This window comes from Ylistrum balloti, unplaced genomic scaffold, assembly GCF_031769215.1.
Source record: "Ylistrum balloti isolate Yb309-2 unplaced genomic scaffold, AGI_CSIRO_Ybal_v1 Utg369562, whole genome shotgun sequence".
Taxonomy (NCBI): Eukaryota; Metazoa; Mollusca; class Bivalvia; order Pectinida; family Pectinidae; genus Ylistrum; species Ylistrum balloti.
In genome coordinates this window covers 758,402-786,124 of record NW_026781862.1, presented here as the reverse complement: position 1 = coordinate 786,124, position 27,723 = coordinate 758,402, and the positions used below count along the sequence as shown (strand labels likewise).

At 33.6% G+C, this 27,723-nt stretch overlaps 2 protein-coding genes across 4 annotated transcripts; one reads left to right on the top strand and one right to left on the bottom strand.

Moving 5' to 3' along the window:
- Positions 1 to 50: 50 nt before the first annotated feature.
- On the bottom strand, positions 51 to 6,037 carry LOC132545200 (transmembrane emp24 domain-containing protein 2-like). Of its 2 annotated transcripts, none has more exons than XM_060208912.1 (4): positions 5,808 to 6,037; positions 4,405 to 4,606; positions 3,620 to 3,727; positions 51 to 3,400 (listed from the first exon to the last, which is right to left on the bottom strand). In XM_060208912.1, the coding sequence occupies exons 1-4, from the start codon at positions 5,991 to 5,993 to the stop codon at positions 3,276 to 3,278; spliced, it is 621 nt and encodes a 206-aa protein (XP_060064895.1). In that variant the 5' UTR covers positions 5,994 to 6,037; the 3' UTR covers positions 51 to 3,275. The 2 variants fall into 2 exon arrangements, with proteins under 2 accessions (XP_060064895.1, XP_060064965.1); XM_060208982.1 differs by having other exon boundaries at positions 4,411 to 4,606.
- A 462-nt stretch (positions 6,038 to 6,499) lies between these two features.
- On the top strand, positions 6,500 to 24,811 carry LOC132548998 (RILP-like protein 1). 2 transcript variants are annotated; one of them, XM_060212941.1, is made up of 8 exons: positions 6,500 to 6,842; positions 8,280 to 8,430; positions 9,008 to 9,126; positions 10,165 to 10,401; positions 11,626 to 11,912; positions 15,194 to 15,244; positions 16,059 to 16,166; positions 24,407 to 24,811. In XM_060212941.1, the coding sequence occupies exons 1-8, from the start codon at positions 6,540 to 6,542 to the stop codon at positions 24,471 to 24,473; spliced, it is 1,323 nt and encodes a 440-aa protein (XP_060068924.1). In that variant the 5' UTR covers positions 6,500 to 6,539; the 3' UTR covers positions 24,474 to 24,811. The 2 variants fall into 2 exon arrangements, with proteins under 2 accessions (XP_060068924.1, XP_060068995.1); XM_060213012.1 differs by lacking the exon at positions 15,194 to 15,244.
- The last annotated feature ends 2,912 nt before the right edge of the window (positions 24,812 to 27,723 follow it).

The window sequence follows — 27,723 nt, the reverse complement described above, 5'->3', positions numbered from 1 at the left end:
TGATTGGACAGTCAAGCTATTGATGATGTTAGATAAAAATAAACACTGGATTTTTGAGATGAAATTAAAAATTTTTATTCAAGATTTAAGTTATTTTACTCTTTGGAGAAAACACACCCGCAAAATGGAATCAAAATGTGCACCGAGAACTTTGACATAGATTGGACATGGACAATGATATATTTGTCTTATTATAATCATTAATATACAAACGAATGTTAATTCTTGCACTCAACACAAAATCTTCATTCCTCATATCACATAAGAAATATTGATATCAAGGTGATTGATGTTTCTAATAGTCAAATGTCATATAGAGATATAAGTTTGGAAAGTACATTGGCAGTGCTAATTTTCAATAAAAAAATGATCATTTGAATAATTCGTTACCAATTCATTTTATGAAAATATGTTTCAAAGTTCAAAATAAATTTTTTAAAGTTTAGTAATCAGAAATGCGTGCATTATCTAACTTTCAATCACAGTTATAACTTGCTTGATGGAGCATTAGTGAAGTCAGAGGGCTTTCAGTACTCATATAATCAAACAGAGAGTATCTTTTGAATTGTAGAAGTATAATTCCTAATAGTAATCTGGAATATTCTTTCAATGTTAAACTTTGATCAAATGTTACATTTTGACAATCAATGAAGAAGACATTGTGATTTCCAAAAACTATACATCAAAGAAATTATAGTCTAAGACTTTCAGAATTATTGAGTGTTTCACTATGTACATTTTCCTTCATTCACTCCTAAGCTTGTCTCTTAACACATAAATCTCACTTGATCAGTCTTCTACCATCTGCACTCACCAATCATACAAACAAACCTGAAAGATTCTAAAGAAACTTTCAACACCAACAGTACTATCACTCATAGTGGGAAAATGAAGTATGCATACTTTCCTTAAAGAATGGATACATAAGAATTTTGCTACATTTTTATTACTGAATTATTTTTGTATCCACACCCAGTGGACTTATTCAGTTTCACTATCATACACACCTTGTACTCTATTATCTTTTTTATACATACACACAAAATGGGGTTTGGGGATTTTTCTAGCATCATTCAAATGGATCCCTTTACTTTTAAAACCACAAAGATATACACTGCATCCCAAAAGCAGACATAAACTAGAAGGAAAGGTATGTAATCAAGATGAAAGATGGATGTAGGGGAAGAAGGGTGAGGGGAAAGGCATGGGAGGGATAAGGGACAACCTGCCAGCTGAAGAATTCTACTACACCCAAACCTATAACATTTGATATCAACAATTAATGTTTTATTGAAGGATTATTACAATAAAGCATAAAATAATTTAAAGAAAATAGGAAATAAATAGTGAAATCTTTCAAACTGAGAGAATCCACTAACTGACAAGTACAGCTACCAACTGACCAGTACAGCTTTACATCAGACATGTCCTCTAGCAGCTGTCACTTCAAAGGCATTACTTGTACATACATAATCATACATGCTTCTTATGCAACAACCAAATCACCCTGGCAATTTATTTCCTTAACAGAAAAATATTGAACTCTAAGTAGTGTATTCTCTTCAAATACTAGTAAATGAATAAAAACCTCAAGGGACATCACAGTGAAGTAAGAATTTGTTTCTTTTATTCCTAAATTCTGTGTAAACAGATACGGTCCAGAAAAAACAAGTCTAAAACAAGAAATGATTACACAATAACAGTAACCTGTCTTCTAATGACATAAAATGGACTCGACAATCTCATCATATCTCATCAGGAACTGACAGTACAGTGTACACAAGTTGAAAATCTTGTTACTATATGATGTGACAAACAAAAACAGACATTATTAGCTACAAAACAAAGAGTTGCCATATGGTTCTAAGATAATCCAAGGATTACAATAGGAATTTAGTGTGGCAGTTTAAAATATTTCAAATAATGAAACAATTGTCATAAATTGCCACTGTTCTAGAAAAGCAAATTGGAACAAGCAATCGTCAAATTTGTTCTACATCGTTGTATACAACATAATTATTACTTAGCCTACATGTAAATCTCTGGAATTTCGAGGGGGGCCACAGAAGGGGAAATTCTGATGGTACCTAATAAAAGTTAAGTTACCAATAATGTGATAGGAACAGACATTACTAATTAAGTATATTATAACAGTCTTCATTACAGCTGTCATTGCTAAATGCTTCAACCATCATTTTACAAACATGGCTGCCTTGTTTTGTCATGCGGTATTATAGGGACTATATTTTGAGGGCTTTCCTATTAAACTTGAATATTCACACTAGACATTCAAAATGGACTATATTTAACAATGAAATATAATTAAGGCATATATTTGGGGGGTATCATACCTGTTATGTTCACTTAATTTCTAATGTTTTGTTAACTGTGATGTCCCTTTAAATATATATTGAATGTGAATTCTAGAAAACTTCTATGACTAGCACTAATACACATTTCTTTAAATATCTAAAATCTCTGTAATTTACATCATGATATTTTGATACATATAAATGAAAAAATAAATTGACCATGTACAAATGTATGTTACTGCTGATTTTAATTAAAACATATCATTTTGTGGGGAACATACCAATAACCATCAGATGAACATAGTTATTAAGCAAAGACATCTATGATCTATTTCTCTTGTGTATGAACCAGATGTCCTCTGTAGAAATCTGTCAGTCTGGGGTGTAACAAATCTGTATATTGAATCTGTCAGTAGCCATGTGTAGAAGGAAGACAATAGCATTAAATCATCCTCTACACCATAATTAGCATCACCATAATTCAATATTCAGAAATGCACAGCATCTATTGGGAGATATTATAGTACACATTCTTTCATAAGATTACCGGTGTGGTAAAGATTGGAAATTCTATTCTCTGGGATATCAATTATGAGAAAAAGTTCTAGAAAATCCTTGAAATTTCCTTAATACTGGTATCGTTAACAAATTCATATTAAGCACATAAATGAAATTCCCCGCTATACACTCAGCTGTTGTAAAGTAAAGCTTTTTAAGCTGTACCCACACTGTCCTGTCCATGATGGAATCACCATGAGGCTTGTTGTACTTACTCACAATTGATTGAAATCATTTTTTTCCCTTTTATTATTCATAAAACGAGCCCTAAACAGTCCTTTCACAATTTTTCTAAATATTTTTGAAGTATTAAACATGCGAAGTGAAATAGCCATATGGTTGTCATGACATCACTGTTCTAAAAGGGCACTTATTTATGTGATCTTCCTATCTAATAGCTGCTTCCTATACAACTCGTCGTACTTCAAAAAATCTTTTGAGGTAATATACTTGTCCTAGAGTCATGGCTACTAACACCAAAGCTTCAAAGAATGACCATAGAACCACACGGGAATTTGTGTTGTCGTTAACTGGAACAAAAGAAAAAACAATTTATTTACATAAAAACAACTGTCAGATTTACAAAATTGTTAATATAATGTGTATCAGATATGACGATTTCAACGACATTGTAAGATATGATTTCATGGGCAGCATAAGCTAAACATTAAAAAAAACCTGCACAACTAAAGTAAAGTTTTATAACAATATTTTGTAAGAAGTGATTTGGGATACAAAGCTCCACTTACTTGCTCTATGGATTCTCTCCCTTACTTCCATGTATTCCTGTTCATGCTTGACACCAGTGAGGGATGTTGACAGCTCATTTATCATCTCTGAAAGTTTCTGGTGATTTGCTGAAAATATCAAGAACATGCGCAATATATGAGCAAAAGATCCTGAAAGTCTTCAAAAGATAAATTCTAGTCTTAAACAGTGTCAAAATTATACTAATCATGTCTACAGATCAGTTTGGAGTGATAAGTTAGAAATTTTACACCTCCCCCCCCCAAATTATTCGTAAATCTTGAAGCACCTCATGAATAATTTATAATGATGTATTAGCGGAGTAAAAATTAAAATTCCTTGAATTCCTTACTATATTAACCATACATTTCATTCATGTGAACATTTCAAATGTCAGTGCACTTAACCTTCTTCAAATATAAGAACATGTTATCTACACCTCAATCATGAATGAGCAATTACTACCAGTATTTTACATTCTTTGTTCTGGCTACAATGCTCCCTACTGTAGACCCTTCATTCACTCACTTGTCTAACTTATTCTTGTTTACATTACATTGTATATATACATAATTTATGCCTCAATTATATGAAATCAGTCAAATGTTATTGTATCAGACCTGAATAATGAATAATTTACCAGCTGCTTCTTTAAGAAAAGACTTCATTTTGTGAACATCTGTGACAAATTATTTTGCTTAATCTAATTTTCAAAAGGAAAGACAAGGTATTATGCCAATCCAAAGATAAGCTGAAAGATTACAAATTAGATCAACTATTCACTGACCCTCACCATCTGTGTCTGCAGTGTCCATCTCCTTTGGTTTTTCTCCTAGATCCATGGTAAACATGACAATTTTAGGGGTCATGGTGGACATCTTGTTACTGAAGCAGTACTTGTACACACCATCCATATGGGCAGCAAATGTGTATTTGCCATTGGATTCTCTGTCTCCTTGATGAATAACATTTCCATCCGGGCCGTATATCTAGGAAGACAATATACTTAACAAATTAAGCACAGTATGCTATAACTCATTACGGGGATCAATGAAATACCAGAGAGAAATTTGTCACAGTTAGAAAAGTCATCAGTATTTGGTCAAAGTTTTTACATCTATGATACCATAATGAAAACAAATAAATTACCTATAAGGAAAACACGACTAAAAATACAAACTAAATTTACACATCTTTCACTCATTATGAATTTGTCTCTTTTGGTCCCCTTCACTAGTTAGAGTATACCATACAATCCCTCTTCTCCCAGAAGCTTATTACAAGTCCCTGTCTACATGACTGTTGTAAAGTGGCCATCATCCAACTACTTATCACGCTCATAGTTATGTTAAATACAAATCATGGATAGCACTGCATCAAATGCTAGCTAATTAATTGATCATGCAGCTCAATAGTCCTATCTATGAAATGTAACACCATAATGACTATAAGAATAGTTTCCAACCTTTAATATTTTAACTTTGCAGTTTAACATTTTCTGGACTATAAGAATAGTTTCCAACCTTTAATATTTTAACTTTGCAGTTTAACATTTTCTGGTCATGAAGTGCAGGTCTTATTTGCTTGAGTATATATGGTACTAAATGATGATGAATAAAAAGAAAAATTACAAATGATGAATCTATCATCTTTAAAGTTCAGTGGTATGCGAGGGAATATGATTGATGTATTTAAGTTTCTAAGAGAGTAGTGCAACAAGAGTGTAACGACTGGCTTACTACAAACGAACGACAATCTAAGCACTTTATATTTTTGAAATGCAATTACAGGAAAAATCTAAGAAAGTCCAGCTTTACCTACTGAGTAACTGATGTATTGAACAGCCTACCAGATAACATGATAACAGCTACAAACGTGCATCAATTTGAAAACAGATGGAACTGTGGGAAAATCATCCCATGATATATTACTTTAATATAGAGTATGGACCAGTAACCGGAATAAACAGTGGCTTCACAAGATATATTTCTGATATATAGAGGACAAATAGGTATTGTAGGCAGGTACAAAACTAGTAAACACAAGTAAACAAGCATTCACCTCCCTGGACCTCTCGACAACAATAAGGTAATGACGCACCTCCAAATATTCTGTTATGAACTTGTGTATACGAAGATTCTGATTATTGACTATTTTTCTATCTTGCTTTATTTCTGTGTTACTAATTACCTTCACGTCAATATCCAAGAATCCACCTTCGGCAACCTCGAACATCAGGCTCATTTTCGTCCCTGAAGTCACTTTGTCGAAGAAACATTCTTCAGCATGTGCATCTATACTTACGAAATAGCATTCTATTGATTTAATTGATATCAGAGAGACTAGAACTGCCAAGAAATTTGATAAAATGTTCATCTTGTCTAACTGTACCGGTTTTGTGACAACACGTATGTCCACACGCAACAGGATGCCACGTAAAGTTACCGACTGCGCAGGCGCAAAAACGCGGCAAACAAAATTTCCTGTTTAATTTTCGAATTTTATTCAATAACTTTACTTTTAACTTAAAAGAGGAAAAGCAATAAAAAAATATTAACATAAAATCATGATTGGTAATAAGATGCTTTCAATATTGCATTCTGATCATGTCCTGGTCGTTTTTTCAACGTCTGCAAATATGTAACGAAAAAAGTAGACATTACCGAACAGATCCTTTTGACAGATCTGTATTTCGTTATGTACAATCTAGAACATTTCCGAAAGACTTATTTATAAATAGAAGGCGTGACACTTTCAGTAGTCTCCGACATAGAAACGTTTGAACGCATCTAATAACGTAATACTTCAAAGCTTTTCAGCTACTTGGTCGAATCGATGGGTCGGTCAGTCAGGTGCTTGTAGGAGGAAGGATTTTGACATTTTCACATAAAGGAGGACATATCGTATGATGCTGACGATCAAATGGAGCCTTATATCGAAAGAAGAGATATAATGGCAGAAGAAACAATAGAGACTATATCTGTGGTAGATGTGTACGACCAAGCCGCAGTGATTGGAAAAGAATTCGAAAAATTGATCGAAGGATATGGCGTTGATGCAGTGACAGATTTAATGCCTAAAGTTATAAAATCTTTAGAACAATTAGAGACACTTGCTGCCCGATATGAAAAAGAGACTAGTGAGATTTCAGATTTGAAATTTCTGATAGAAAAACTTGAAATAGAAAAAAATGAAAAACAACAAGAAAGACTGCGATATGAAGAGGTTCGTAAATGGATTCACAAGAGATTGCTTATATTTCTTTGTATGACAGTAGTGAAGAAATATAAGTTTACTAGCATTATTGTGTTTGAAAACTATTTTTCTCCAAAAGTACATAGCTATTTTATTCAAAATAAAAACTAGTAGAAAGCTTAATAATTTTTAAATTGATTGTGCTCACTTTTGTGACAAGTGATTTCTGTTCATTTTCTTTATTTATAACAAAATTTGTGTCATTTTTTGTTACTTTGTATTTTTGTAACTTTGTATATTTGTAACTGAAATACATTCCTATGTTGAAGACTTTCAGCCCAAAATTTGAAGAAAATCATCTTTAAATTGATTGAAATGTGTCAGTTGTATGATTGGTCAATCTAATTCATCAATATTTATACATTATTGTTGTCATTCCAGCCAGCAAAGATATGATTAGGGCATATGTAGATAATGTTACCAGTAGAGAACAATATGTAGAAGAGCAGGCTTCATGGCTCATGTTATTATCCATCCATATTATGTCCCTGCAATCAGTGATTAGTCAAGTAGTTTAAACAAATTATTTATCTACTGATAATTTTGAACTTCCTTTTGAAAATAAAGATGATTTTTACATAAGTCATAGTCAGCTTAGGATGTACAATTTAATTTTTCTATATAGATGTTTTACCTCTATATTTGTACCAGATTGTGCTGGAGTTTCAGATTTGACAGACAGATGTCTGGTATACCAGACATAGCCTATCAAAATGTCAAATGTCTGGTTTGCAATCTGTCTGATAAAATCTCAACCATCAGGTGCTAGAGGGCATTCTGGACAGATGATCACAGATTAATGACCAGATACATACATGTACATGTAGTTTAGCATGTATATATAATAACGTATGTTTGTTGTTGGTTTTGGTTAGAACTAATACCATTGGCCACTTAATGCAATATGGTGATAAGCATTCTCCTATCTTGTATATTAAAACATAAGTTTAATATTTCAAATCACCAAACTGAAATAACTTTGATACTACCAGATAGAGTAAGAGATTATGTACCAATTGATTGATTATGATCTTCCTGGTAGGTGTAAGAATTTAGGGGATTTATTTGAGTTGAAAAGTGCAGCAGAGCTATATCTAAGCATTAGAATAAAATTTTCACAAAAAGTCATTAAAGGAATTTTGGTTAGACAGTCACTTAATCAATTGGTCCACATCCGAGACTGTAATCAAGAACTCAGAAGGGTCAAGTTCTGATGGGTCAGACAGGCCAATATTGTAAATCTGCCTAAAGGGCAGACTATAGCTAGACTTCAGTGTTGGAGGTCACAGGGTACATATAATAAACTATCTATCTGCTGTTACTTTCTACATGCATTTAATTTTAAACAAAAAACAACAGACATAATTATCACAGAGTGTTCAAATGTACATATAATTGCCTATTCAGGAGTTGGAGAAAATTGAGGAGGAATGGAGAAAGGAAACAAATGACTTATTAAAGTCTGTGTCACGGCTGCAGGAGGATAATCGTCGAATGAAAGATGCACTCAATGACCAGCAGCAGACCATGGCTCATGAGGTTGCCCAGGTTACGAAAAGTAGGTCAATCAGATAAGTTTAATTTTGTCAGTAAAGATCAGTGATTTGGTTAATTTGCATTGTTCCTGTAGATCATATTGTGTGCAAAATAGTGTTTTACAAAATTTTTATTTGCACCAGATATGCATGAAGTTCATAGTTCAAACATTGATAATCTTTAGAATTGACAGTTATTTCAGTGTGAATGGTTGGCACTATTGTGTCTCTATAACTGGTATTCTTTTCCGATTAAATGGGGTCCTTCTGTTTATCTTTGATTATTTAAATGGAATATTCCTTAAGACGTGGGATCGGTTTATAACTTCTTTGCTGCATAAGATTATAGAGATGGTTCAACACAAACTTGAGTGTCTATTAATAGAAAATTTACATATTTATATTACTATGAATTTTTTGAAGTTCAAAAATTCTTTGAATAATATCATTAGATGGTAATGAAATTACTATGGCACTGAAAGGTTACATTTTTCATGTTAACTTCCTTGATATTTTCTTTTGATTTAATACACATATACACGCATCGTTATCTTGTTTGAATATGTTTTTCAATGTCATGGACTGTCTATTCATTTGTAGAGACAGAAGAGAAAGAGATAGAAGTGCTAATGAAGTTAAAAGAAACGGTTGACAAACAACGGGAAGAGTTAAGAAAAACAAAACAAGATCTAAAGGAGAAGTCAACAGATTGTGAAGCAGTAAGTAGAATGGATGATTTCTCTCTCCTTGACTTAACAGAGGTATGGTTATCTCCCCTATAATTGCAGAAGATATTTGTTACTGGCTGAATTTTACCAGAGGTATTTTTATCTCCTGTATACTTACTAAAGGTAGTTTTATCTTTCCTTTATGTACCAAACATATTACTCCCCTGGTTTATTGTTATCTCCCCTTCATTTACCTAATATATTGTTATCTCCCCTATATTTACCAGATATATTGTTATCTCCCCTATATTTACCTGATATATTGTTATCTCCCCTATATTTACCAGATATATTGTCTTATCCCCCTATTTTTAGTTCATCTGATCCGAATGGTATATATTGTTATCAGATATCTTGTTATCTTCATTCATTAACCAGATATTTTGTTATTTCCCATCATTAACCAGATATATTACCACCCCTATATTTACCACATATATTGTTATCTCCCTTCATTAACCAGATATATTACCACCCTATATTTACCATATATATTGTTACCTCCCCTATATTTACCAGATATATTGTTATCTCCCTTCATTAACCAGATATATTGTTATCTCCCTTCATTATTATCTCCCTTTATTAACCAGAAATATTGTTATCTCCCTTCATTAACCAGATATATTGTTATCTCCCTTGAATTTACTAGGTGTTGTTATCTACCTTATATTTACTAGATATACTGTTATCTCCACTATTTTAACCAAAGAAATCAATAATTGCAGATGATGACTTACATTCTATTATTTTCACTCAAGACAAAGCCATATAATAGATGATGTAACTTACTATTTATGTCAATTTAACAACATCTGAAAAATGCTGACATAAGAATGTTTAACATATAAGAATATATATATTTCATATCTTGTTCCTAAACAGACATAAGATCAACATCTTAAAAAATAAAACCAACAATAAATAGCTTTCTCACTTTTCATGCTACAGAATAAACAGTTTTCATTCTTGTTGTATTGATTATTTTTCATGATAAACATTTTGTTTGTTTATCTCTGCTACTATCAGCTGGAATCACAATTGGAACAAATAGTGAAAGTGAATTCTGAATTAAGAAGAAAGAACAATACCCATAAAAAACAAACAAAAACTTTACTAGAGGAAAAAGTGGACTTAGAGACTCAACTAGCAGACAAGGAACAACAGATAACGCATATCGCTGAAGTTATTAAGGAACAGGAAGCCATTGAGGAGGAGAAAAAGGCCAACATTCGAAAACACACCTTGTCTGAGGCTAGTGCAGAGGTGAGTGTTTAGGTCACTCCTAGTCTAGTCATGGATTGCCACTTAGAAATCTTGTTTTTGCTAATAAACATCCCTGATTTTAAAAAATGAACACAGTATCTCAGTGTATTAGACAATAATTAATGTTGTTGATGGGGTTGTTAGGTGGCATAGTGGTAACACAAATGTCTGTCACCAGCTAGCTAGGCAACCCAGTACTCTGGTCTCTCCCACAGTAAGACTGATCATGTGCTTCGATCTGAGCTAAAAACAATTATCACTATCAGCCAGTAAAGTTAAATGCAAGTTGTTCAATACTTCTTAGCTATTCAAAATTACATTAAAAAAATATAATGATTTGAAAATAGGAAACTCCCTGAAGTCCATCACATATATCCCGAACCATGTGGATCTGCACCAAACTCTGGACAAAATCAATTTTACTATGTCACTGAAACACATGAAAAATGCTATATAGCATATGACTATCATTTGTGTATTTTTTCTCAATCTTGGTTGTGTAAATGCTTAACTAGCAAAACCCATGCACAGTAGTGAGCTTTCTTAGACTGTCTGAAATTTGAATAGTGAACTGTTTTTCTGAAGGAAATAAGTGGAAATAGCCATGCTTATTACACAGGTATTTATGCCAGTACACTGGAAAAACAAGGTAGTGTTTGCTGTAGGTATTCATTTGTTGATATTTTGTGTGTTTTTTCTACCAAAATGCAGGGGTCAAGGTGTGTAAACCATAAGGTAATTAAATGTTTATATCTGTTATATGTATAATATTGTATCTGTTTGTCATCAATTCACGTTTAACATCCATTTCCAGGTTATTCAGTCACTTTGAAGGTAAAATGGAAGGGAGTTAATGTTATCATGCAATGTACCTATCAGTCACATTGTGCTGACATTAAAATAATGATAACCTCTTTGACAGGTTGCAGGCTTTTTATACCCTTTATACTAATTTAGTTTCCAAGCAAGGCTTTGATTAAAATGTCTGCCACTTCTTTAGATACAGTGACTGGAAGATGTTGTTAGCTTATGGGGGAGGTGTTGGAAGCATTTAAAAAAAATTATCTCAGTATGTAATTTTTTTAACTTTCATTGTCAGCTTTAAAACACTATCCTATAATTTTTTCCTATCTTTTAAACAGTATACTTATATTGGAAATTTTTGTTTTTTAATGAGTGAAATGTTTTAATAAACAATTATAATTCCTATTTCCATATTTGTAGGAGGACCAAGAAAACAATATACCTCAGGGCTTGAATGATGAAGTTTTGAATGAAGATGTGGCTGAGGGTAATGTGGATGGTACGTCATCACTGGATCAGTTAGAGGGTGAAAATATGGCTGTCCTTCAACATAAACTCAGCACTATTGGCAAAATGGTGATAGATATGAAGGACCCCAACCGTCCACGATTTACCCTCAATGAACTGAGGACAGTGTTGATGGAGAGGAATGAGCTGAAAACAAAGTTAATAGAAGTAGAAGAGGAACTTACTTCATTCAAACCGAAGTAAGTATCATCTCTTTCTGATCTATGTGATGTATTTAGAATTTTCTGACCTTGTGTCACTTTTCTGATCCTGGAGATGTAATTAGGAGCTTTCTGTTACCTTCGTGCGGTTTTTTTTCTAATTCTGAAGATGTAATTTAAAGCCTTTCTGTCCTGGTGTCTCTTTTCTAATCATGGAGATGTAATTAGGAGCCTTTCTGTCCTCATGTCATTTTACTTATCATGGAGATGTAATTAGGAGCCTTTCTGTCCTCATGTCATTTTACTTATCATGGAGATGTAATTAGGAGCCTTTCTGTCCTCATGTCATCTTACTTATCATGGTGATGTAATTAGGAGCCTTTCTGTCCTCATGTCATTTTACTTATCATGGAGATGTAATTAGGAGCCTTTCTGTCCTCATGTCATTTTACTTATCATGGAGATGTAATTAGGAGCCTTTCTGTCCTCATGTCATTTTACTTATCATGGAGATGTAATTAGGAGCCTTTCTGTCCTCATGTCATTTTACTTATCATGGAGATGTAATTAGGAGCCTTTCTGTCCTCATGTCATTTTACTTATCATGGAGATGTAATTAGGAGCCTTTCTGTCCTCATGTCATTTTACTTATCATGGAGATGTAATTAGGAGCCTTTCTGTCCTCATGTCATTTTACTTATCATGGAGATGTAATTAGGAGCCTTTCTGTCCTCATGTCATTTTACTTATCATGGAGATATGATGTAATTAGGAGCCTTTCTGTCCTCATGTCATTTTACTTATCATGTAGATGTAATTAGGAGCCTTTCTGTCCTCATGTCATTTTACTTATCATGGAGATGTAATTAGGAGCCTTTCTGTCCTCATGTCATTTTACTTATCATGGAGATGTAATTAGGAGCCTTTCTGTCCTCATGTCATTTTGGAGATGTAATTAGGAGCCTTTCTGTCCTCATGTCATTTTACTTATCATGGAGATGTAATTAGAAGCCTTTCTGTCCTCATGTCATCTTACTTATCATGGTGATGTAATTAGAAGCCTTTCTGTCCTCATGTCATCTTACTTATCATGGTGATGTAATTAGGAGCCTTTCTGTCCTCATGTTATTTTACTTATCATGGAGATGTAATTAGGATCCTTTCTGTCCTCATGTCATTTTATTTATCATGGAGATGTAATTAGGAGCCTTTCTGTCCTCATGTCATTTTACTTATCATGGAGATGTAATTAGGAGCCTTTCTGTCCTCATGTCATTTTACTTATCATGGAGATGTAATTAGGAGCCTTTCTGTCCTCATGTCATTTTACTTATCATGGAGATGTAATTAGGAGCCTCATTTTACTTATCATGTCTTTTACTTATCAGGAGATGTAATTAGGAGCCTTTCTGTCCTCATGTAATTAGGAGCCTTTCTGTCCTCATGTCATTTTACTTATCATGGAGATGTAATTAGGAGCCTTTCTGTCCTCATGTCATTTTACCTATCATGGAGATGTAATTAGGAGCCTTTCTGTCCTCATGTCATTTTTTTTATTGAGATGTAATTAGGAGCCTTTCTGTCCTCATGTCATTTTACTTATCATGGAGATGTAATTAGGAGCCTTTCTGTCCTCATGTCATCTTACTTATCATGGAGATGTAATTAGGAGCGTCAGATATGATTAGATTTTCTAAACTGTTACCATTTTCCAGAGATTATAAGTTTTGTGATAGTTTGACCTTCCCTGTTTGACAGAGTTGTATCTTAATCCTTTTTCCTATTTAATGTTTACTGATTCTTGTGGTATACAGTATATTAACATTGAGTTTATTTTGACTTATGATTTAATATAAAACACGCTGTTGTGATGTAACTTAACTAACTTGTAAAATTTTAATCATCGATGCAGTGATGATACAAGTATTTACTATATAGATATTTTTCTTATTTAAGCTGTTTATAGAGATGGGGATGCTCTGTAGTAGTCACTGTATCTGTTTATTTGTCCACCAGCACTTCCGCTTTCAAACTTTATCTCAGAATCTAAAGACCAAACTTACTGAAACTTCCCATGATGATAAAATGTGATGTAGATGTGGAATAGAGAGTTGAAAAGTTCTGAAGTTCAAGGTCATTGTTGCTGTTACTTAAAGTATTACAGGAAATATACCATCAAAAATACGTCATATTAAGGCCTTTACAGTAGGTCTAACTTTCTGAATTTTACATAAGTATACACTGTGATATGCAAATGTACTATTAGCATTTGAAAAGTTTCTAAGGTCAAAACAAGATATAAGGTTTTGAAATTAGAACTGGGAATGTACTGTCAAAAGATACAATATATAAATGAATTACAAGTGAATTTTTTTTATCATGATGAAGCAAACATGACTGAAATCCAATGAAAAGTTTCTTTGGCTACAGGGCAAAGGTTAAGGCTAAATTTTAAAATGTTTTATTCCGAAATATTTTGTTGTGACACTATGGTAGCGAAGCTGATCAGAATCAAATGAAAAATCGCCAGACAACAGGTCAAGGTCACCAGATCAAAGGTCAAAGTAAAAGAAATTTGATATTTCACTGGTGAAAACTTTGTCATGACATTATGATCCATGTCAACAGACAAGGTCAAAGGGCTCAAAGTCAAGGTCACATTTTGTATCTCTCAGGATGGAGGTTGTTTTATAACATTATGAAACAAAATTTATCAATGAGAATTCTCCAAAAGTCAAGGTCATTGGTATGATGGTCAAGGTCCTAAAATATTCAGTATTTACTCGAAAATATTAAGTGATGTCATTACAACCCAGAAAAATCAAAAGGAAGCAAGCCTGATCATTCTGATTTTTTTAACAGATAAATATTTTTGTCTGATGATTTTAAATTGAATCTGATTTGAACTGAGTGTAAAATAGGATAAAAATTACAAGAGAGAGGCCATTCTATAAAACAACACATATTTACTTTGTTGATAGTAGAGTACATGTAGTTTGATACTGTAAAACATGTAAGCATTTATGCTTTATCAGAGTAAAATCCAAGCTCTAATTAAAAATCAGACACATTGTGGGACCCTTTCCCAGGTGTCAGTAATCTAGTATTTCACAGGCAAAAAGTGATAAAAACATGTTTTTCATGTGTTACTAAAGTTTTTGTTTTTAGATTGAGCTTGAGCACATTGCTTTTGTATAATTATATATATTAAAGAATTTTTTTCACCCTTTCTAAAGTTTTCTTATTTAGCAGTTACTAACGTAATGCTGTTATGTGTTTGGAGTGGCTATGATGTTTTATGTTCCCTATACTTTCTTCAGACTTGATCCAGACCCTGCCAATGCATGCCTTGAAACCTCTACTGACTCAATGTAAGTTACCTCCTATCTGTTTCCTTTTTAATATCGTTCTCTACATTTATCTGTCATTGTGTCCTTGTTTGTTGGTTATATTTGAATGTGATTCATTTTAATGATGTAATTGTTGAAATATGTTGTTCTTTATTAATAGTTAAAGTAATACAGATCCATTATCATGTTATGTACAGATAGCAATGTAAACCATGTATTGGTATATTGTTGTTGTTTACAGCCAGATAAGTACCATCATTGTTGTGACATACTTCAGAATTATAACATAAATCTTGTTTACTGAAATGTCTGGACATGCCATTCAGTCTTACTGTATACAGCTCAGTAAATAACTCTCACATTTAAGGCTTTGTAGATTTGTCATTCTCTAAATTCAGCGGGTTGCGACATCCATCTTATAAAATCTTTGTATACTGACAGATCTTCATCTTGACAAATTCCAAGGGGAAAAAAGAGATAATTTAACAGGATGAGAACTTTAGATTTCAAAATTTTACCCCTTGTATATAACGACATACCTTGTTTTGACCACATAAGGACCCTCTATATACTGACATTGCCCAGCTGTATTGTCTGTATTGTCATTCCTGTGATGTAAAACCTCCTGGTATTAAGCTTAACTGTGTCAACATGGTACATTATCTGTATACTGACAGATCTCCATCTTGACAAATTCCAAGGGAAAAAAAGAGATAATTGAACAAGATGTAAACTTAAGATTTCAAAATTTTACCCCTTGTATATAACGACATACCTTTTTTGACCACACGGTAACAATATCTGTTTATATAAACATCCCTCTTATTACTTTGAGGAATTCCTACAGTGGTGAGGAAGACTTACCTGTCCAAGGACCTATAAACAGGGAGCCGGATGACAAACTTTTCCCAGGCCTCAAACGCGAGACTGGAATCCGTAAATTGTGAGTATACCTGTTGTATCTGTTGATTGGAATGATGGGTGTCATGACTTTTTTCCTGAAAGAATGACTTTGAAGATATCCTCAGACATTATAGGCACCACAAGTGATTAATGCTGAGGATTTCCATATCTTAGCTTGACATGGAAATAGAGAGTGAGCATGTTTGCAAATACATTGTATAGGACAGAAGACGTTTTAGATGTGTGTTTTGATGAAATAATTCATATCAATTTTGCATGTAATTTAATAAGCATGGAATATTGTATTTTGAAACTCCTTACTTTACTGAACCAACTTTGAAGCTTGTAGCTATATTTAGTGGTGAAGTAGATATCCAGCAATTTGTGAGGAGCGCCATTTAACTACAAAAACAGCAACAAAGGTGTGAAGATACCCTCAGTTCACTTGTGTGTTCATGTCATTTCTGACTCTCTATTTGTGTAAAATGTATAACCATCTCTGGATAGGATCAATGTAATCTTCCACAAAAAATAGACAAGAAAATTCACCCAATTTTGATAGAAGAAATGACAATAGATTTCCAGTGCCAATTATGAAAAAAAAGACCACCAGCACCACAGCACATTGTAGACATAGGAGATTTGGATTTAGAAGATTTCTTCAAACTTACGTTGTTTTCTACCTAAGCTTTATGATGTATTTTCTGGATAATAAGCCACACCTTTTTTCATCATGACTGGCAGCCTATATACCAGTGCAGCTTATTTGTGCACAAAAAAGAAAAAAAAGGGATGAAAAAAAGAAGAAGAAAAAAAAAGACAGGAAGTGTACCAGTACACCAGTATGAGACGGTACAGAGTTTTTTACGAGTACCTGCCTGTCATGTGTTTGTGACTGAAACAGATTGTCTAGAACCGTCATTTGCAATTGTATACTGGAAGATTTGAAGATTGAAATCAAATAACATCTCATTGATTTAATTAATCGTATCTTCTTTCAATATGAATCACAATGATATCTTCTGGACTTTCATGGTTATTTTGGAGCCATAGCAGAAGTTTACAATAGCCTTTTGCATCCTGGGATTGATAAGTTATCGGGTTATAGGTCAAATTCTAGAAAAACCACCATGCTTGTTTACAATATGAATGGCTTCATGTAACTTACAAGAACAAAAATGGAACTATAAGGATTTGGTCAGCATGCAAGGGCCTTCGTTAACATTTAACAGTACAGATACTGATAGAGAGATTGTTTAGTACAATGTAGGTAATGGCAGGCCCTATATCTGTGAATGCACCTAAGCCAAATGAGTTTAATTATTGTCTGTTATATCAACAAACTTTTGTCAATATAATGTTACCACTTCGTAAGACAAGGAGTGCAGCTAATATGTCGATCAAATTTTAAATGATGGGTAAAAATCAGTTCTGTGGCTTATATACCAGTGCGGCTTATAACCCCGAAAATATGTTACTTTTCTTTTTAAGGTATTCAACACCCTTGGCTATCCAGGTTAATGTGTAATTTATATACTGACATTGTTCTATCTTAAATGATAGCCATTATGTAAAATAGATGTATATCCTACTTCTTTATGATTTCATTATCATCTTTAATTGGTTCCTGTTTCCAGCTTTTCAAGATGGGTATCAATTTTTAGCCCACTATCATTTGTCTGGTTGACTGTACAATTAGTCTTTCATGTACAACCAGTGGTTAATACTAATATTAACAGGTTTTTCTCAGATCTTTTGTATGTAGCTGTAGGTTTTCATTTGTCTGTAGTTTTGCATGATTTGAACTGAGATAGAATCAAATTGTCATTCTGGTGGAACATGTTTAATTTTGAGACAGCTCAGGAATTGGCAAACATGTGGCCATATAATGTTTTTTAAAGGTACTTGAAAGAATGTTTTGTTGAAATTTCATTTGAAGCTTGTTGGTATCTCTTTATTTCTTTCTTTTTTTATTTTTAAAATTTGAAACTACATTAAATTACAAAAATGAGAGGACTACCCATAGTTGAGTCATTTTGACAATATGTTCATAACTGATTCTTGAAGCACTTGGGGGATGCAAAAGATTCCTTGTGAAGAAGTTGTACATGTTGAATTTTGAGGCTTATTTGAAGAACTTTTTTTTTCTAGTCAGTCATCTTGAATTTGAAGTTTAATATTACTATCTAAGTTTCTTATACTTTTTGAGAACCTTTTCTCAGATTTTAATGATAAGTTACCATAGGTTCTTTACATGTTAAGTTTAACACTAATAAAAAAAACAAGATGGCTGCCACATTTCATTTTGATAGTATAACTTCATTGTCATTGTTTTACAGATCTTAGAGTGTCCGTCCTACTTTAATCCATTATGACAAAGTGAAAAAAGATTCACACAAATATTTACATTTTCCCAGAAAAAACTGGCTCTTTCATAGTTTTGATAACTGGATATTTAAAATCGGCCAATGATCCTGTCATTAGGAGAAGATGATATTGTTTAATGGTGTAAAGTTTAGAAATCCACATTATCATTTCAGGAATGAATAATTTCTAGAAATTCAGGATTTCTACTATAAACAAGATATGAATTGTTCTTGAAGATAAGATATGTGTACAATGAAATAGTTAAGCAGTAGTGACATGACGATTCCGCTAATATGATGTAAATAGGTGGTGTTTATTCAGTCAACACGGCCTTGTACCTCTATAACCATGTCAGGTTGGTGTTGGTAAACAGGATCATTGTAAACAAAATTTGACCCAGGCCATTCTTGTTTGTCACGGCTTAAACAGTTTTACTGAATAGTCCACAGTTGTTTGTTTTGGCTGAAATAAAATGGGTCATGTGATTACATTTTACTTTCAAGTCTGTATTGCAGTTTAATATCTGCAGGTCCTTCATGATCAATGTCAGATGTTTATATTTAAAATAAAAAAGATGCACTGGTTTGTCTGCATAAAAGAACAGGCCCTGTGGTTTTGTTGACATTCTCTTATACAGCTATACTTACTATTTACAGTTTTACTGGACTGGTGGAAAAACTCAATCTGCCCGAGTTGGACTTCTAACCATCTTTAATATAATCATCTGTCACAGTATGTGTTATACAGACTAAATGTTGTCTGACCATGGTAGTCTCTGTGCTTGTGGAGTACTGCATCTTCCCGCTTTGGTTTTGATTATCATCTCTTTTAAATATCAAAGTGATTTTTCTTTTCCCATCTTCTCTCTTTCTGTTTCAAATAGCATGGGTAACTTAACTGGCCTTCTGTGTATACAACATTTAGGCATGTTGGGCTATTTTTTTGTTTTTTTTTTGTAACAACATTTGAGAAAGTCTCAGATTAAGTTTCATTTACCCCAAAATGGTATTATATTGTAAAACTATTGTGTTGTGTTGTCTTGTGTATAAATATCTGTACATTAAATGAACAAACAAAGGTGACCTTTCAGAGCTGCACCACAGTAAAACATTTGTGAATCCTAGGTTGACATGATATGGTTTCCATAATTTTGTTGAACCCCAGGAAATTTTTCTGTTGTAAAACGTGTTTAAAATGATCCTCATGAAAAAAAAATCCATATGGGATCCATTTATAAATTCTTGGTAAGTCTTGGTAGAAATTTTTGTTGTTTTAGAGCCTCTAGTTCGAACACTAAATACGACATTCATAACATCACAATAAGGAATTTTCTTTATTATTTTCACTTCAATCTTGACATTGATCTCTTGAAAATAATGTATTCTGCCATTTAGATGTGAGATAGGCTTTACTTAGTATCATGTTCAGTGTCTTAAAGCTCACCTTGGAACTCCATGTTTATAACATACAAGTGAACTGTTGGGCTGCACAAATCACACTGTGTCACACTAACACTGTCACGCCTAACTCTCATTGCTGTCTTCAGTTTTATTTTATTTGACTTTTTCCCTTATTTTAGTGGCTGGATTCCAGTCTCTGACTCTGCATGGTTTCAGTTTTATTTGTGATATCAGGTTCACCAATTCACCTCTATGCATGATGGGTTGTCATTTGCTTGGACCTTTTTCTTTTTTACATTGATTTTTTTTTTCAGGAGTTCCATTCTTGTTGTAAAGTACACTTTTTAATATGACTTTCTTTTTATCTTGCAAAATAGTGGACATGATTTCTCTGTTATATCTGCTCACGAAATGAAAATGTTATAATGAACATGACAACATGGAGGGGAAATGAAAGAGCCGCTCAATGACTGCTTATATCAAGGTCACAATAGTCAAACCATGTTACAATAAATCAGTGGTAATTAGATTGGATTGAAACACGTTTTCAGACATGCGGTATGAAATATGAATGCATGTTTATCAAAAGCATTGCTTCAGAGGTGATATTTGTGATAATAAAAAAGAAACAACGTTAAGTCTGCCCCATGAAATATATTTGATTTGATCGAGGCATAATACCACTAATCATACTGGCCTGGATGCAGGTTTGTACTCTTTTGTTACAGTAATTATAAAAAACAATGATAATATCATACATGTATTAAATGTTCTTAATTTGAAACACTGTGATTAAGGAATTTAATTATTGGTTTTAAAATTTGATGGATTTGGGGGTCAAAAAAGACTGCATCAATAGTCTTTTGATATAGTCTTGTCAGATAGATATTTCGATCAAAATACATTTCATCATTTAAAACATGATAAAATGACTATAGCAAAGTTATTTCTACAATAGCAGGGCTTTCTATATTGTTCACACACTCTTTCCATTTCTCCAGGATTTTCATGTCAGCAACATTTTTCTTTTCCTTTACAAGACTTTGAGCCTCAATTAAATTGGCAATTTTCTCATTTGGGCTTGGAAATCTTTGAATAATTTACTATTCCAAGGTATTCACCAAATTACTTTAATGTTAAAACAGTCCTGATGACCATTTGTTGTGAGATTTTTTACTATTGTTTCAAATGATTGACAAGCAATCAGCAGAGACCAATGTAAAGGTCAGGGTTAAGATCTAAAGTTCAAGGTGAAAATCAGTCAATATGAATATCAGTTAAATGACCAAACAGAAATTATGTTACATTTTCTATTGTTCTTGACTTTTTATTCTTTCCCCACCTCCTCCCACTGTAGAGGTTTCCTGGTCAAAATTGAATGAAACTAAACAGTGGAGTACAAAAGGCTTTTTAGGTCATCTGAGCACAAAGGTCAGGATGACCTATAGTCATCATGTTTTGTCCATCACGGTGATATGTAAACATTCCATTCAAATGACTTCTTCTCAAAACCAAAAGTCTAGGGTGCTGATATTTGAACTACAGCATGATGAAATGAAGGGTTACAAAGTGTGTTAAAATGAATGATCTTTACCTACTTTCAAGGTCACACGGGTCAGATATGTTAGAATCTTTATATGACTTCTTCTCAATAACTAGAAGGGCCAGGGTGCTGATATTGGGTCTGTAGCATGATGAGATGAAGGGCTACCACATTTGTTAAAGTGAATGACCTTGGCTCATTTGCAAGGTCACAGGGTCAAATGCTGTTGTTAATGGTTTTTCATTATAAGTGGGTGGAGGGCTACTGTTTTATTAATATTATTGACCTTGACCTATATATCTTGGGTTAAATGAGTTGATGTCTTAAAATTTCTTATTCAGCAAGCAATAGGTCTGGAGTAATAGCATTTGTGTAGTAACATGCACAAAGAATGCCATTTGTGTAGAAGCAAGTACAAAGAATATGATTTCAAGTTTGCAGAAATAGTTTTATGAATCAACAATGCCTTCTGTGTAAGTGTAGAGTAGTTATGCAATTTATTTTAGGCCAATTTGACCTATTTCATATATAGGTCTTTATAATCAGATGACCTGACCTCTTGTTTCTTTAACTGTTATGGTTGGATTATGGTCAGTCAAAAAGGAAATATTGTGTGATTTTAATGAAACTTAGTCAGTGAATGTAATGTGACATTCTAAGCAGGATCATAACTTCTTTTTTCTCATTTGATTGAGTAGCTGCCTCGTGAGGCTGCTGATGTGTGACATGTGGTTTCAATGGAATTTTAGTTGGAATGTGTATTATGTAATTATGTAGCTAAGCATGCACAACACAATCAATTTATATGAAGGTAGAAAAGATTATGTCACATGATTATGGAACAGTTCCCAGAACAGTATATTACTTGTTATAATTAAACGTGAAGAGTCAGATATCTCTGTGTTTATTGAGGAAAATGTTGTACATATAGAGGGTTGATGTGTTTAAACTAAAGATATTTCTCAGGGTTTTTTTAAATCAGAATTGATTATGTAGTATTGATTCATAAGTAGATGACTAGATAGACTCAACACTACAAAGAATAGAAATGGTCTTGTTTAGCATAATAGATGTAATGGAATAACCATTATTATAATAGAGATGTAGGAGTGCTGTTATTTGTAACGATTTCTCTGTAAAGTGTTAGACTGTTGATCGCTGAAGTCAAATAGAGTGAATGTGTATTTAATGAGAGTATGTGATCGTACCATTGATTACTTTGTGTCAGTCAGCCATTCCTCCAGAGTGCTGCTTTGTCACTCTAGGCTAGCCTAATGGCAGCTCCTAATATCACAAGCAACCATGAAATATTGATCAAAGCTTTGAGTAGCATTAGAAGCAGGGGGACTGTCCTCTCTCTCTGTTAGTGTATCATACCAACAGAACCCCACTGGCCACCATTACTGACTTAACCCACATCACCCCACTGGTCACCATTACTGACTTAACCCACATCACCCCACTGGTCACCATTACTTTATATAGGTACAGATGCATTTTGGCCTCTGTCCATCATGTAATTGACCAGGGCTAGAGGGAGTGTTATTAAATGGATTAGTCAGCAAAACGTTGCTGGTGTCATCTTTATCTGAGGTTTAAAAATAGTAATTTCATCACCAGGAAATATTTCTGTCATTAGTGAAGATATGTTACCTAGATAAGTATAAAAAAAATTCAAACTAAAAGTTTATTCACACAATAGAACGACTTTGATCTTAGCTGTTATTTTTCATTAAATTACTTCCTAATTATTTGGCAATAAGCCCATATGCCTGGTGATCAATGAATAAGCCATATATGTCTATTGCTATTCAGTAGAACTACAAAAAAGGGTATTTTTTGTGTCCTGTAATAAGCCCACCTTCTGTCAGAATGGGTATGCTGGGCCTGTGTACTTACTTAAGGATAACTATGGTGTATTGACTGATATTTCAGGAGAAGTAAACACCCATACATCAGGAGTAGAAACTGTTACTTTTTCTTTAGTCTTCACACAAGTATAGTGTTAAGTTAGGTTTCGCTTAATTATGTCATCGACACAATACTTTGTACACGTACTTTAACAAGAGTGTGTTCAACTCTGATTAAGACAGCAATGGAGATTTGGAATACTTCTATTGGTTTATTTTTAGATGTAGTAGCTGACAGTAACTTTGGAAATATTAAATGGACATAAAGTATCTATTTGTTAATAAAGCACTGTTATTACCAGATATGATATCGGTATGTGTATGTATAATGACTACATTGTACTGAATTGTGTTCAGAATTTTTATGAATCTTGAATTTACAACAACATCACTACCTGTTCATTTCCAGTATGGCTACTAATTTTGTAGACACCCATAATTGATGAAATAATGGTACTTTAACAAATGAAATTTTTTTCCTTGCTTGATTATTCAGAATTTTTCCTCGAAATATTAATGTGTTTAAGTATAATGATTAATGTTAGTCAGTTTACCTGATAAAAGTTATCACTAAATTTTGTTGTACTTAAGGTGGCACTCATTTTATCAGGGTGAGATTTTGGAATTGAAAGATTACAAACAAGAGATGAGAATCAAAATATTATGTTTTGTCGTAAAGATATCTTTGTTTAGAGAATATATTTGTTGACCATAAGACTGGGTTCAGTATTATACTTGACTAGAAGCATGATTTCAAAGATTGTACAATGTCTTTTACTGAGTATAAATTCAAGAGGCTGAATTATCTGTCATGATTGGTATCAACACATTTATTTTTCTCCTTACTTTGATTTATTTGGCAAAGTTTTGTTCGGATTATGCCTCATTAAAAATTGATATTGTTTCAATTTTGTGTCAGTTATGACTGAAAAAATTTCCAGGAATTCTACTTTTCTTTTACATAATGAAAACAGTATTTTCATGGTGTTTGTTTGTTGATAGCATGATGTGTTGTTGTTTGTTTATTTTTGCGATAACTGTTTCTTTGTCTCTGTTTCAGTTTTAAATTTATGTTCGGGGGATCACCTAACGAATCGAGACACAGGACAAGAAGCCACATTCATTGACATCTTTTTGGGCTGGAAGATAACCAAGAACTCTTCTGTGACTTTGATGTCGACATGGCAGCTACCTGGTCACACTTCCTTGCAGATGACATGTCACCTGTTGATTTGTTGGTCAGCAGCCTCAGGTCTATATCTGAGACATGGGATACATCTGTGGCATCATGGGATACATCTGAGGCATCATGGGATATACCTAAATCATCAGATACGCCTGAAGCATCATGGGACCAATGCTTGTTATAAATTGTGATCAGTTTTACTGTAGAACAGGTTATTTTTGTCAGATTTATATATTTTTTTTATATTTCAATATATCTATGTAATTGATATTTCAAGTTTTTAACTTGCTGAACCATATTAACATGTAAATGTGATACTATTTATATATACCATATTTACTAGTAAGTCTGTGCTTTAGCTAGAATATTTGTAAATAGCAGTATACTTTGTGTCACTTCTTTTGTTCATAACAATTCTAAAATTGGAAATTTATCCAAATTGAATTTTCTGCAATATTTATTTACAACACAACAACAAAAGATGGGTAGAAAAAAATTCAACCTCACAATAATAATACCTGTTCTACAGTAACTAAACTCTCAACTAAAGTAACCTGTCAACATTTCGGATTTTGAATTAGAAGGAAAGCGTGTATGGTGAAAATTTTAACAATTATAGGCACTTCAAAACCTATGTATGACGTCCTGTATTACAAAATAGTAAATCTTAATTATCCAAACAGCTGATCACAAAGACAGATTGGAGTTAAATGTGGTTGCATGATTATGGAATTGTACAGAAATTAGAGAGGGTCCACTCAATTATGAAGTGTTGGTCGATTTACTAGTATGATATCTGTGCCTGTATTACACTGTGTGTAAAAGGTAAATCTTAGATTATTTTATGATCTCTGCAAACACAAGGAATTTCATAATGGAAAGTGGTTTGGAAAGCAGATGAATTGTCAGTCTACAAATGACAATGAAATTTTCACTTACGTTTTACACAATTTGTGATACAGTATGAAATATGACAAAGTTTTTCATAAAAATAGGATGACACCATGCTGCCTCACTACACCTCTAGAATGAACTTAGAAAACTAAACAAACAAAATTTCCAAACTATGTTCGTATCTTGTTTGAGATCATATAATGATCATAAAAAGGACATATTTTGAATGTTGCTTTGATAAGCATTCCCTTGTTGAAACGATTGATGTGCAACATGTAAGCAGGGATAGTGCACTGTGGGTTACTTTTGTATGATTGATGTACAACATGTAAGCAGGGATAGTGCACTGTGGGTTACTTTTGTACGATTGATGTACAACATGTAAGCAGGGATAGTGCACTGTGGGTTACTTTTGTACGATTGATGTACAACATGTAAGCAGGGATAGTGCACTGTGGGTTACTTTTGTACGATTGATGTACAACATGTAAGCAGGGATAGTGCACTGTGGGTTACTTTTGTACGATTGATGTACAACATGTAAGCAGGGATAGTGCACTGTGGGTTACTTTTGTACGATTGATGTACAACATGTAAGCAGGGATAGTGCACTGTGGGTTACTTTTGTACGATTGATGTACAACATGTAAGCAGGGATAGTGCACTGTGGGTTACTTTTGTACGATTGATGTACAACATGTAAGCAGGGATAGTGCACTGTGGGTTACTTTTGTACGATTGATGTACAACATGTAAGCAGGGATAGTGCACTGTGGGTTACTTTTGTACGATTGATGTACAACATGTAAGCAGGGATAGTGCACTGTGGGTTACTTTTGTACGATTGATGTACAACATGTAAGCAGGGATAGTGCACTGTGGGTTACTTTTGTACGATTGATGTACAACATGTAAGCAGGGATAGTGCACTGTGGGTTACTTTTGTACGATTGATGTACAACATGTAAGCAGGGATAGTGCACTGTGGGTTACTTTTGTACGATTGATGTACAACATGTAAGCAGGGATAGTGCACTGTGGGTTACTTTTGTACGATTGATGTACAACATGTAAGCAGGGATAGTGCACTGTGGGTTACTTTTGTACGATTGATGTACAACATGTAAGCAGGGATAGTGCACTGTGGGTTACTTTTGTACGATTGATGTACAACATGTAAGCAGGGATAGTGCACTGTGGGTTACTTTTGTACGATTGATGTACAACATGTAAGCAGGGATAGTGCACTGTGGGTTACTTTTGTACGATTGATGTACAACATGTAAGCAGGGATAGTGCACTGTGGGTTACTTTTGTACGATTGATGTACAACATGTAAGCAGGGATAGTGCACTGTGGGTTACTTTTGTACGATTGATGTACAACATGTAAGCAGGGATAGTGCACTGTGGGTTACTTTTGTACGATTGATGTACAACATGTAAGCAGGGATAGTGCACTGTGGGTTACTTTTGTACGATTGATGTACAACATGTAAGCAGGGATAGTGCACTGTGGGTTACTTTTGTACGATTGATGTACAACATGTAAGCAGGGATAGTGCACTGTGGGTTACTTTTGTACGATTGATGTACAACATGTAAGCAGGGATAGTGCACTGTGGGTTACTTTTGTACGATTGATGTACAACATGTAAGCAGGGATAGTGCACTGTGGGTTACTTTTGTACGATTGATGTACAACATGTAAGCAGGGATAGTGCACTGTGGGTTACTTTTGTACGATTGATGTACAACATGTAAGCAGGGATAGTGCACTGTGGGTTACTTTTGTACGATTGATGTACAACATGTAAGCAGGGATAGTGCACTGTGGGTTACTTTTGTACGATTGATGTACAACATGTAAGCAGGGATAGTGCACTGTGGGTTACTTTTGTACGATTGATGTACAACATGTAAGCAGGGATAGTGCACTGTGGGTTACTTTTGTACGATTGATGTACAACATGTAAGCAGGGATAGTGCACTGTGGGTTACTTTTGTACGATTGATGTACAACATGTAAGCAGGGATAGTGCACTGTGGGTTACTTTTGTACGATTGATGTACAACATGTAAGCAGGGATAGTGCACTGTGGGTTACTTTTGTACGATTGATGTACAACATGTAAGCAGGGATAGTGCACTGTGGGTTACTTTTGTACGATTGATGTACAACATGTAAGCAGGGATAGTGCACTGTGGGTTACTTTTGTACGATTGATGTACAACATGTATGCAGGGATAGTGCACTGTGGGTTACTTTTGTACGATTGATGTACAACATGTAAGCAG

Coding starts and splice junctions, on each gene's coding strand:
- LOC132545200 (XM_060208912.1), bottom strand. CDS start 5,993: ATGAACATTTTATCAAATTTCTTGGCAGTTCTAGTCTCTCTGATATCA. Junction 4,607..5,807: donor TCTTGGATATTGACGTGAAG/GTAATTAGTAAC, acceptor TTGTCTTCCTAG/ATATACGGCCCGGATGGAAA. Junction 3,401..3,619: donor GGAGAGAATCCATAGAGCAA/GTAAGTGGAGCT, acceptor CTTTTGTTCCAG/TTAACGACAACACAAATTCC.
- LOC132548998 (XM_060212941.1), top strand. CDS start 6,540: ATGGAGCCTTATATCGAAAGAAGAGATATAATGGCAGAAGAAACAATA. Junction 8,431..9,007: donor GGTTGCCCAGGTTACGAAAA/GTAGGTCAATCA, acceptor ATTCATTTGTAG/AGACAGAAGAGAAAGAGATA. Junction 11,913..15,193: donor CTTACTTCATTCAAACCGAA/GTAAGTATCATC, acceptor TACTTTCTTCAG/ACTTGATCCAGACCCTGCCA.